General features: G+C 33.4%; 1 protein-coding gene across 4 annotated transcripts; it reads right to left on the reverse strand.

Moving 5' to 3' along the window:
* Positions 1 to 6719: 6719 nt before the first annotated feature.
* Positions 6720 to 11366, reverse strand: LOC124831738 (uncharacterized). 4 transcript variants are annotated; one of them, XM_047305815.2, is made up of 6 exons: positions 11120 to 11364; positions 10243 to 10365; positions 9589 to 9824; positions 7940 to 7976; positions 7145 to 7202; positions 6720 to 7063 (listed from the first exon to the last, which is right to left on the reverse strand). In XM_047305815.2, the coding sequence occupies exons 1-6, from the start codon at positions 11222 to 11224 to the stop codon at positions 6984 to 6986; spliced, it is 639 nt and encodes a 212-aa protein (XP_047161771.1). In that variant the 5' UTR covers positions 11225 to 11364; the 3' UTR covers positions 6720 to 6983. The 4 variants fall into 4 exon arrangements, with proteins under 4 accessions (XP_047161771.1, XP_047161772.1, XP_087955404.1 ...); XM_047305816.2 differs by having other exon boundaries at positions 10243 to 10357; positions 11120 to 11342; XM_088099278.1 differs by having other exon boundaries at positions 11107 to 11342.
* Between the last annotated feature and the right edge of the window lie 64 nt (positions 11367 to 11430).

Genomic DNA, 11430 nt, shown 5'->3' on the forward strand with positions numbered 1-11430 from the left:
CAACTTTACGAACTAAAATTTTTCTTAACTATTTAAAACTTTTTACAGAATTATATATATATATATATATATATATATATATATATATATATATATATATATATATATATATATATATGATTGATGTTATGTTTTTATTAAATAATATCAGTTTAATTTTTACATAAGAAAAAAAATGAAGAATATTTAACACTAGAAACATTTATATAATGATTTAGTATAATAATGATAAATATAATTATTTATCGACAACTTTTTTATAAGACAAAATTATTACATGATTATTTTTTTATATAACAGTATAAATATTTTGTATTATTAATAAATCTATATTAATTTTTTAAAATAATATTATTTTAAGACATAGAACTAAAATATTTTTTTTTCTAAATTTAATTTTATTATATGATAAACTAATTAAAAATCATAAAAGAATATAATTAAAAATTAACAAATAATATAAAAAAGAATTAATATTTTTAATATAAGTTAATCATTAATAAATTATTAAATGACCAAGTAATTAGGAATTATAAAAAGTTAAGAATGGAAAATAACATAGAAAAAATAATTAATACTTTAAATATAAGTTATTCTTTGATAATAAATATATTACAAATACATTAGATAAAACTTTTAATCATAATTATAATATATAACAGGATAAAAAATGAATTAATACTTTAAATATAATTTATTTTTTAATAATAAGTATATTAAAAATACATTGTATAAAATCTTTTAGGAGAGTGGACCAAGGTGTTTTAGGGCGAAATGATGATTGAGAGTGAATATGAGATTCTTGATAGCGTGAACATTGTTTCCTGTAATTGTAATAGATTAGTACAAGTAATATTGAACCATTACTGTTTTGAATAAAAATAGAAGGATTACTAGTAGTTGAATGAAAACCCATCTTGAGTAAGGTGCAGCTAAGCTTCTGATATTAGGCTCATGGAGTCTGTTTGAGTCCATAACGAGCTTTGTGAAGACGACAAACATGACGAGTGTTGGACAAAAATCTTCGGCGTTGTTCCATGTAAACAACTTCACTTAAATCCCCATATAGGAAGGCATTAGCTAGTGTATAGACTATTTTGCAGAGATGATGATGGAGCGAATAATACGTATGGTGATACGTTTTACCAAAGGACTGAAAATCTCATAGAAATCCAGACCTTCAACTTGATTGTAACCCCGAGAAACAAGGCACACCTTCCTTTGTTGAAGATTGCCATCTTTATTATATATTTGTTTTTGAAGATCCAATGAGATGAGCACCTGCAGAGGTTCAACAAGGCTCCATGTGTGATTCGTAAGCAACACGTTGTATTCAAGCTGCATGACACACTTCTAGTAAGGTTGGGAAAGAGCCTCTTTAACAGATGTGGTGTAACGTGCGCAAGAAATGCTACAGAGAGAGACAAAGAAGGAAAAGTTGTTAAGCAGAAGGCAAGCGATCTCGCAAGTTGAGGTCATTAGGAAAAGCGTGAGGCAACCAAGGGAGAATATTTTATGGGAGGACTTTGTGTAGTGAGGAACGTGTGTGTGGTATGACCCAATCTGTTACTTCTGTTACTCTCTATTCTCTCTCTAACTATTGTTGATTTACCTTCTCATCTTTCTATTAGGGTTCTATATTGCCATGGACATGAAGAACGTTTGTTTTTAGATTCAAGTTAACAAGTTCTATTAAACCCTGAAGACATACACAAAACTGCTTTTAGTAGGCACTATGACATTTTGAGTGGTTGGCCATGTCCTTTGGCTTGACGAATACTTCAGCCACATTTCAAACTCTTTTGAATGTTTTTTTTGAAAATATATTGAGGAAGTTTGTTCTTGTTTTCTTTGATGACATCCTCATATATAACTTTTCATGGAATGATAATCTCTATTATTTGGAAGTAGTATTGCACCTTCTACAACAACATAAATTGTATGTGCACTTTTTGAAGTGTTCATTCAAAGTTAAAGAAATTGATTACTTAGGTCATACTCTCTTGGTTGTGGTGTCGTCATGGATACATCTAAGCTTGATTCCATTTGAGATTGGCCTCAACCAAAGAATTTAAAACAGTTGCATGACTTTCTTGGTTTATCGGGGTATTATCGTTGTTTTTGGGAAAATATATGCCCAATTGGCTGCACTCTTGAAAAATTAGTTAAGAAAAGATGTTTTTTGTTGGAAAAACTCAATAGGTAAAGATTTTTCTGATTTGAAATGGACTCTTATGACAACTTCGATTTTGGTTATTCCTAAAGAGCCATTTATTTTAGAAATTGATGCTTCAGGAATTGAAATTAGAGTAATTTTAAGTCAAAAGAATCATCCAATTGCTTATTTCTCCAAGAAGTTATCTATGCACATGCAAAAACAATCAACTTATACACAAGAGTTTTATCTTTGACAAAATTTCGTCATTACCTTCTTAGCCTTAAATTTATCATTAAAATTGATTAGCAAAGTCTAAAAGAGCTTTTAGAACAAAGGCTTCAAACTCCAGAGCAACAACAATGGTTACCTAAAAATGACCTGTCTCGTAGCTTTATGATGGCATTGTCCATGCCATGCCCACTTAAAGAAGCTATATGAGAAATGTGTAGTAGCTACACTTCTAATACAAGAGTAAGCGATTAAAGATGGTGTTTTATTCTGGAAAGGTAAGGTGGTGTTACTAGCTAATACTGAATTAATTAATCAAATTCTAATTGCTTCCAAAATTGGTGGTCATGCTGAAGTAGCTAAGACCATGGCTCGTATTAGTTCTCTATTTTTCTAGCCAGGAATGAGACTAGTTAGAAAATTCATTCGAGAATGCCAAGTATGTCAACAAGCGAAAGTAGAGCAAGCATTACCAGCATGGTTGTTACAACCATTACCTATTCCACAACATGTATGGGATGACATTTCGTTAGATTTCATCACAAATCTTCCAAATTCCAATGATTTTTCTACTATTATGGTAGTGGTGGATAAATCTTTAAGTTTGAGCATTTTATTCCATTAAAAACTGCTTATACTAGTAAAGTGGTTGTTGATACTTTTATCAATAATATTGTTAAGGTGTATGGGGTGCTCAAATCAATTATTTTAGATCGTGATCACATTTTTATTAGTTCTTTTTGGAAGCACTTATTCAAGGCTCAAGGAACTACCTTAGCCATGGGTTCTTCATATCATCCACAATCAGATGGCTAAACAGAAAATTTGAACAAAACTCTTATGTATTTGTGGTGCTATGTCTTTGATATTCTAAAAGGGTAGTGGTCAATGCTGCCATGGGCACAATTCTGGTATAATTCTTGATTGCATCAAAGTATTCGCATGTCACCCTTCAAGGCTTTGTATGGTAAAGACCCTCCTTCAGTTTTGCAATATGAAACCAATGTAACGGATCCTGTTTCAGTTCAAGAGTTATTACGAGAACGTGATATTTTGTTACAACAATTGAAATCCAATTTAAGGCTTAACCGTACATGAAATCCCAAGCTGATAAAATATGTAGATTTTTGCAGTTTGTGATAGGAAATTGGGTGCTTATGAAATTGCAACCATATAGACAATATTCACTGGTTTTTAGAAAAGTTCAAAAATTAAGTATGCATTATTTTGGATCTTTTGAGGTGATTGCCAAGATAGGAGAGGTAGCTTATAAACTTAAATTATCATATTCAACTCGTATCCACTCGGTGTTTCATATTTCATCACTTAAGAAATTTGTTGGAAGTCCTTCTCAACAGTATTTACCCTTGCCACTCACTACAATTGAGTTTGGTCCTTGAGTACAACATTTCTTGGTTTTAGATTCCCGCATAATCATGCATAATTCCAAATCAATTCCACAAGTGTTAATTCAATGAGATTCTTTGGGGCCTTCAATTCCATAAGTTGTTAGGTAATTATGCAGAATTTCTCTTAATCAAATTTGTGAGAGAAAATATAAATGTAGAATAATAATACTCAAAATATAACTCTTGAAATTATACTGCAAATATATTATTGATAAAGAAAAATTACAATTTCACCTTTCTCTCTCTTAACTTATTTCTTGCTTATGTTTCTTCTCTCCTTGTAGGGATGCATTACAAAGAAATAACCAACATGTATATATAAGTGCAAGTAAGCAATATTCTCCATTCACTTTGTTTTCCTTTCTATAAGCTTTCTAAACTATTATTGATTTTCCACTTTCTAAAACCAAGAAGTAAGCATCCTTAATTTTTTCAAAAACGGAGGATGCAATTCTCTTTGTTGAGTTGACCAATTCTAACAATTATCCCACTTGAAGGCTAATTTCGATTTGTCTTCACACCTTGATCATTTATGCGATCCTCCGTTGAGAGATTAGTAGGATTGGTCAACTCAACAAAGAGAATTGAATCATCCGTTAAGAGAAAATTAGGGATGCTTACTTCTTGGTTCACAAAGTGGAAAATCAATAATATTTTAGAAAGCTTAAAAATAGGAAAACAAAATGAATAGAGAATATTGCTTACGTGTACTTATAAATACATCTTGCTTATTTTGTAATTCTTTCCAACAAGTAGGGGAGAAACGTAGGCAAGAAATAAGTTAAGAAAGAAAAAGGTGAAATTGTAATTTTTCTTTATCAATAATATATTTGCAATATAAATTCAAGAATTCTATTTTAACTGTTATTATTTCGTATTTATATTCTCTCTCACAAATCTGATTAAGAGAAATTTTGCATAATTACCTAACAAAGGCGATCATGTTCCAAAGTATAAGCTGGATGGGAGTTTGGGTTTTCCAGTAACTCTTTTTTTATCTTTTGTACGACCAAATCCCTTTCTACTTCTTCTAAGACCGCTTGGAACTCTTGCCAAAAGGGTTTGGCAATCACTCTCAACTCCTTTTCCTCATCCTCCTTCTCTTCCAACTTCCTATCCAAAGCATCTGCCACCTTATTTGAGGCATGTGATCGGTAAACAATTTCAAATTCATAGCCCAACAATTTGGCCAACCAATTCTTTTGATTCTAAGTAGTTATTCTCTTCTCTAGGAGGTATTTTAAGCTCCCCCGGTCTGTGTGAACGACAAATTTTTGGCCTAGGAGGTATGGTGTCCAATGTTGGATGGCCAACACTAAGGCCATTAACTCCATCTCGTAAATAGACTTGGAGAGAGAAGCTCCGGACAATGATTTACTGAAATAAGATTTAGAGGGAGAACGCATCATAGTGGTCATGTAAACCATCTAATATCACCTTAATGTGATCTTCTTCAATGTTAGGGAACCAATGGCAATGAGAGAATCCACTGTTCTTTTAATATCAAGAAGATAGATAGATATGTTGTGTTAAGAAGTCAACTTTAAGCCTAACTTAATCGTGTTTTATTTTGTAGTCAACAGGGAATCTTAAACACCCCCTCTCACACCAAGGCATACACATTTCGAGCTTGGGATTAGATATTAATGGGTGATTCAATACTAGTCTGATAGCGGGTGAAACAATAAGTCCAATAAATAACAAATCTCACTAGGATAGGCTCTAACTCATGACTCTGATACCATGTCCAGAAGTAGATTTTAAGCCTAACTCAACTCTACAAAATTGACTTATAAGTTAAGGTTTGCACCTATTTATATACTATACACTGACCTTATTTTTAGCCAATGTGGGATCCCAACATGTTGCGCATTCAATTTCTTGATATTGGCGCGAGATTGGTGGGCATAATAGGTTGTAAGCTTTTTCCAAAGTTCTGATGCAGTGTTGAAACCAAGCATTTTCGTCAGCGGAGTTGGTGAGATTGAAGCAAGGAGTCAGGCCATTATCAGGTGATCTTGTTGTTCATATTGGAGAAACAAAGGATTAATGATGTTTGCAGCTTCATTTGCAGGCGTAAGGAGCATGGAAGGAACGTTATTGCCATCAAGAAACTTCAAGAAATGGAGTCCTTTGGTTGTAGCAATAATCTGTTGCTGCCAAACTAAAATATTTTTATCTAATTTAAGATTAAGAGAGGTGGGAAATGTGTGTGGGACGAAGGGTGGGGAAGACGAAGCTTGGGTGGACATGGAAAGAGAATGTATGAAGAAAACAAAGTTATTGTATTTTCACTATTGTGTGTACAACGAGAGAGAGAGAGAGAGGGAGAGAATAAATAGTACATGAATGCATACAAAGGAAAACCATGCACGTACTTATGGTTACAACATATAATAGAAAAACTAGATCTGTTAACATATACTAGAACAATGATAGAATTTTGTTAGTATTTGGGTTCAATGTTTGGATTTTTGGAGATAAGGAGAAGGGAATAAATCAAAGGAAGTAGAGGAAGAGTTGAAGAGCATGGTAGATAGTGTTGATTTTCCTTCCTTTTGTTTGGATAATTAAAATTCCCCTCAAGTTGGGGAAAAGCTTTGAAATGTTCATAAAAATAAAATACAGTGGATACAGGATCACTTGTTAATCCCTTTCTCCTCGTTCCAAAAATAACCGAGAAGTTATAACATGTTTCATGTAGAGACCCTTACCTTGAATTCACTTCTAGAAATTCTGTAATAATATACATTACTTCCAAATGCAGCTGATTATTGGAAGGTCTCAGTATACATTAATAAAAATGTTTGCAAAGTTGAGTAGAACAAATTTACAAAAGTCTCCGAGAAGTCCCTATAGTGTTCAGCAAATGAATTAATTGGGTAAAAAATAATTTAAAAGATTTTAAAGGGGCCATTGGCGTCTGATTGCAATGCTTATCAATTAAATATGTCCCTGGATAATCAATCTAACAGAAAAAAAATAAATTCAATGCATCCAAGGGCAACAATTTTACAATAAAACAGATCAACACCATCATTATTAATTTATGATGGGATAATTACCAAAAATTTAGTAGCAACAAAATCATAATTTAGTTGGATTATAATTCTATTCTAGGAAAGCTTAAGAGGACCTTTGGTGATTAACCTGAATACCTCATCTGGTTGTTGTGCAGACTTGGACAATTATAGATTCTGGTTCTTCCTTTCTTTTTGTATGGCTTCATATGAACACATTACTTCTTTGAACTTGGCCTCAGAAGCCTCTATCACATTTTCATATCCAAGAATCAATAATGCTATGGTCGGAGTTAAAAGGATCCCATTAATGACTGGTAAAGGCATACCTCTATTATCCTGGTTCTGGTCAGGATGATACTGCATTGCCTTGGTTCTAAATGCTGTCTATGGAACAGATAAGATAAACTTTGTAAAATGAAACCAAGACCTAACAGAGCAATATATATAACAGAATAAGGAATTTATATTAAGATGTCCAAAACCAAGGTAAAAAGATATGAACGCTAAGTACATCCTTGCTGCAAACTAGATTTTATAAAAGGTGTTATACTAAAGTTTATAGTTAGTTGTTGGTCTATCGTGCATAAAATTTATGTGATACAAACTCCTTTATTATAGAACTTGCCATAAGAATTTTGGCAACTTACCATAGGGTTTTGCTAGACCAATATTCATCATCTGAACAAAAATAGATCACAATATCTATGGGGAGGACAATCAAAATACTGGATAAAAAATTGCAAGTGAAAATTAAGGCAGCCATGTAACTTTACATTGAGCACAAACAGTAATCTTATTTTTCGCATGGATTCACTAATTTCCAACAAATTGATTACCAAACTAACGGTTTTAATAAATAAGAAGGGTGCCAAACTAACCACCCATCAAATAATATCAACCAAAGGGTCAATCTTAGCCATTTCTTACATACCGATGCTAACAAGGAAAATAGGTAAAGATTAACACTATAATTCATAAATTGATATCTTTATCAATACAAATATGATGCATAAATTTAACAAAGCATAAAACAATATAAAAGGAGATAATGATAATGATAATAATAATAATAATAATAATAATAATAATAATAACAACAAACAAAATAGATGGAAATTTACCTTAATCTCAGCATCTGTATAGGGTGTTGTTCTAAACCTGAGATTCATAAAAGGGAACCATTAACAGCAACATGAATGCAAAACAGACATGTTATTGCCAACTTATAATGTAGACAGTACACTATTCATGTCTGGTTTTCCGTTAACAAATCATGTTCAATCAACTCTCAACAGATACCAAAAATCACATCCTTTTTTATCGGCTCATAATCACATATTGCTCCAAATGAGACATTACTCTGACTCCTCCATGTTGTATCGTATAATATTTTCAAATATTCTAGTTATAGACATTTTCTTCATAACAACATGATTCTCATATTCTAGAAATATGAAATGCGCTATCTTGTGCTCTGTCATGTTATAAAGTAAGGTTGGTATTTTCTATCAAAGCACACCTTACACAATCCAATATCTGATATTACAAAGGCAAAGTTACAATGCCTAACATTGTACTGTGATAAATCATGGAAGGACATTACCTTAAGAATTGTGATAAAATATAAAATATTAAATAAAGAATTTAATTTGGACATAAACTAAGAGCAAACAAGCCCATGCACGTGATTATTCTAGCAACAATGATCTCATATATATATAAGCGTTGAATATTTTTTCAAACAAGTGCAACAACATGGTTTGTTGATTGTTTAAATAGATCAAAGTTTAATCAAAATTGTGAATGTCAATGATTAGCTCAAAATATGGAATTTATTCTATAATTATTACAACATGCACTTGTGCTCATATCTTGATTTTCACTAGAAACACGCAGAAAGGAGCTTGGGTGATAAATAACAGGTCCAGAGGGTGGTTAATTAGGAGCTAGGGAGGGAAACATGAGTCAAATAATGACGACATTGAGCTGGAAGAAAGACAAAATGTAGGAAATCCTAACAGAATGGGTGTGATAGGCAGTGGAGAGTGTATGAGAGGAGAAAGAGGAATTAATATCCTAATTGTTTTAACAGTTAGGACGGGCGAGAGTTCCTGTTGTTTGGTCAGCAGGGGTTAGTTTTTGAGAACTTGATTGTATAGACAGGTACATTTGGCCCTGTGAGGGAGGTTATGTTCCCAACTATTGTTTGTACAGAGAATTCTATTACTGTTAATAATAGAAACTCATTCTTTCATTACTCTTTCAGTGATTGTTAGTTAGGTTCATGCATGTCATAATCGGGATCACAGAAGTGAGGAGAGTAAAGGGTGGTCTCAGTGGGGTATGCCATTCCTAAGGATGTGAGGTGGCGTTCCTAAGACTGGGATTGTCTTGGTTATCCTTTGACATTATACTTCTTGCTGTTTTTGTTTTTTAAAGTCCCAGAATCTCAAAATACTTTCTGGCCGTAAGGAGCTTGGTTCCATTTTCCAATTCAATAAATAAATACCGATCACATTCTGATGTATCCATCTCCTGCTAATACAGGGCGTTGAATACCATTAAAAGTTATACTATCCTAGACTCCCAGTATCCTAGGGTCCTCACAATGCAAATGTACAAGGGAGAGCTACTGTGCACGGCCTTACCTTTTCATTTGCAAAGAGAGTATTCGGATCCAAACACATGATTAAACGATCACCACCAAGACACAACTTTACTGTTGCGTCAGGTCTCACTGAATAAAATAACACAATATTTCTGTAAGTACCTGTCAAGACCCAACACTGAGTAGTGATGTGATAGTGAATAGTTTCTGCTCTCTCCTGGAGTGTGTTGATAATTGGCCCACTGCTCTCTGAAGGATTCTTCGGCCTTCCAATACCAATCATCTCTTTGAAAATGTTGATGATGTGCACCACCACCACTTCCCCTCCAGCTCTCGTAGCTTCTTTTACGCTTATCCCTTTCTCTATTAAACACACTTTGCATGCGCTTTATACGTTCCTACAAAAGCAACCTAGAATCAAGACACGCTACCTAGCCTCAACCAACCAATTAAACATCTAAGCAAGCAAAGAAAAATACGCAATTTCTTTGACTTACTGTAGAGAATAAACTGAAAAATACACGCTACAGTCAAATTTGCTTTCATAACAAAGTACTGACTCGGGATCGCCCATCAGAAGGACCGCATTACATCTCCCGTTTTATTTTAAAAGGCAATGTTTAACTAAATAATAATAATAAAACAAGATTGAAAGTAAAAGAATGAATAGTTTATGTAGAGACACATCTAATAAAAAATTGTTTTGTATGCTAAATTTGCTATTTTTACTCTAACTATTTTCAAAGTCATCAGTACCATGATTTATGATTTTTACAATGACCATACATAGAAATTAAAATATACTAGAAAACTCACCACCCTTTCCACCTCCTCCTCATACTCTTCTTGCAGTCGTTTATTGTACCTCTTCCATGCTTCTTCTTGGAATGATGATCGAAAAGAACTGCCACTCGCTCCTCTTGACTGAGACCTGGACAGCTACAAAGAGTTCAACAATGGCATGAACCATCAGTTTCATAGATCCCTCTGCATCTCTAGGTTGTAGTTCAAACACAAAAGGAAAAAAGGAAAAAAGAAAATAAAGGGCTTTTCATACAAAGCATAATCTACGAAAACGTAAGTGGAAAATTTATGTTCATAGAATAATAACATTACTAAAACAAAATCTGCCACACAAAAATCAAAGCGATTCTAGTGAATGGCTCATCCGATCAACTTCTTCACACGATGCCAAAGGAAACCATCACGAAGATACAGTAAATTATTTCACAGTGGAGGATCACCATGGTTCCAATCAATTTCCATGTAACACGTAGTCGAGTTTTATTACCTCTTTTTCATAAGTTGAAAATTCTAATAAATAAATCACTTAAGGATTGATTAGAATGATAAGCAGGAGGTATGCCGGACCATGTAACAATTTCTTCAAAAACAAGGTTGGTGTGAGAAGGACAGAGCAAAGTGCAATTGAGAATAACACTAAGATCATTATTCTATAAAAAAAAAGTAATAAAAATATACTGGAATTCAAGTTTCACCTAATCTCTGACAAAAAGTTTGCATGAAAATCGGCATATATTATACATCATCGAAGTGAAATTTCAACTATAATTGGAAAACAAAGGTAGCAGCAGTTAAGGAACTGCATGTATTTCTAAAAGAAGCAGGAAGATGCATACGATTCGAAGAACAATATGAAAAGGAAACAGACAAACTAACGCGGAGAACTAACGGAGAAGGCAGTGACGGCGGCGCCGAGTAATCCAAAGAGGAAAACTCCCCAAAGCTTGATATCATGCGCTTTCTTTTCGTTCCGATCGTTTTCGTCGTTGCTCATTTGTGAACCAAAGCCAGCAATATCACAATTCAACGATTCGAATCACCAATTGTTCCACAGTCCAAACACGTTTCTTCTCTCTCAGCAGCGATTGCCATTAAATTCTCCTCCTCGCTCTCCTCCAGTTTCTATTCAACTAAAGCACCAGAATCGATCCGGCCCGGTCCGGTCCAGTTATTATTAATCCGAATCATCACTATGACGTG

Source organism: Vigna umbellata, chromosome 1 (genome assembly GCF_029865625.1).
Source record: "Vigna umbellata cultivar VRB3 chromosome 1, Vumbellata_1.0, whole genome shotgun sequence".
Taxonomy (NCBI): domain Eukaryota; kingdom Viridiplantae; phylum Streptophyta; class Magnoliopsida; order Fabales; family Fabaceae; genus Vigna; species Vigna umbellata.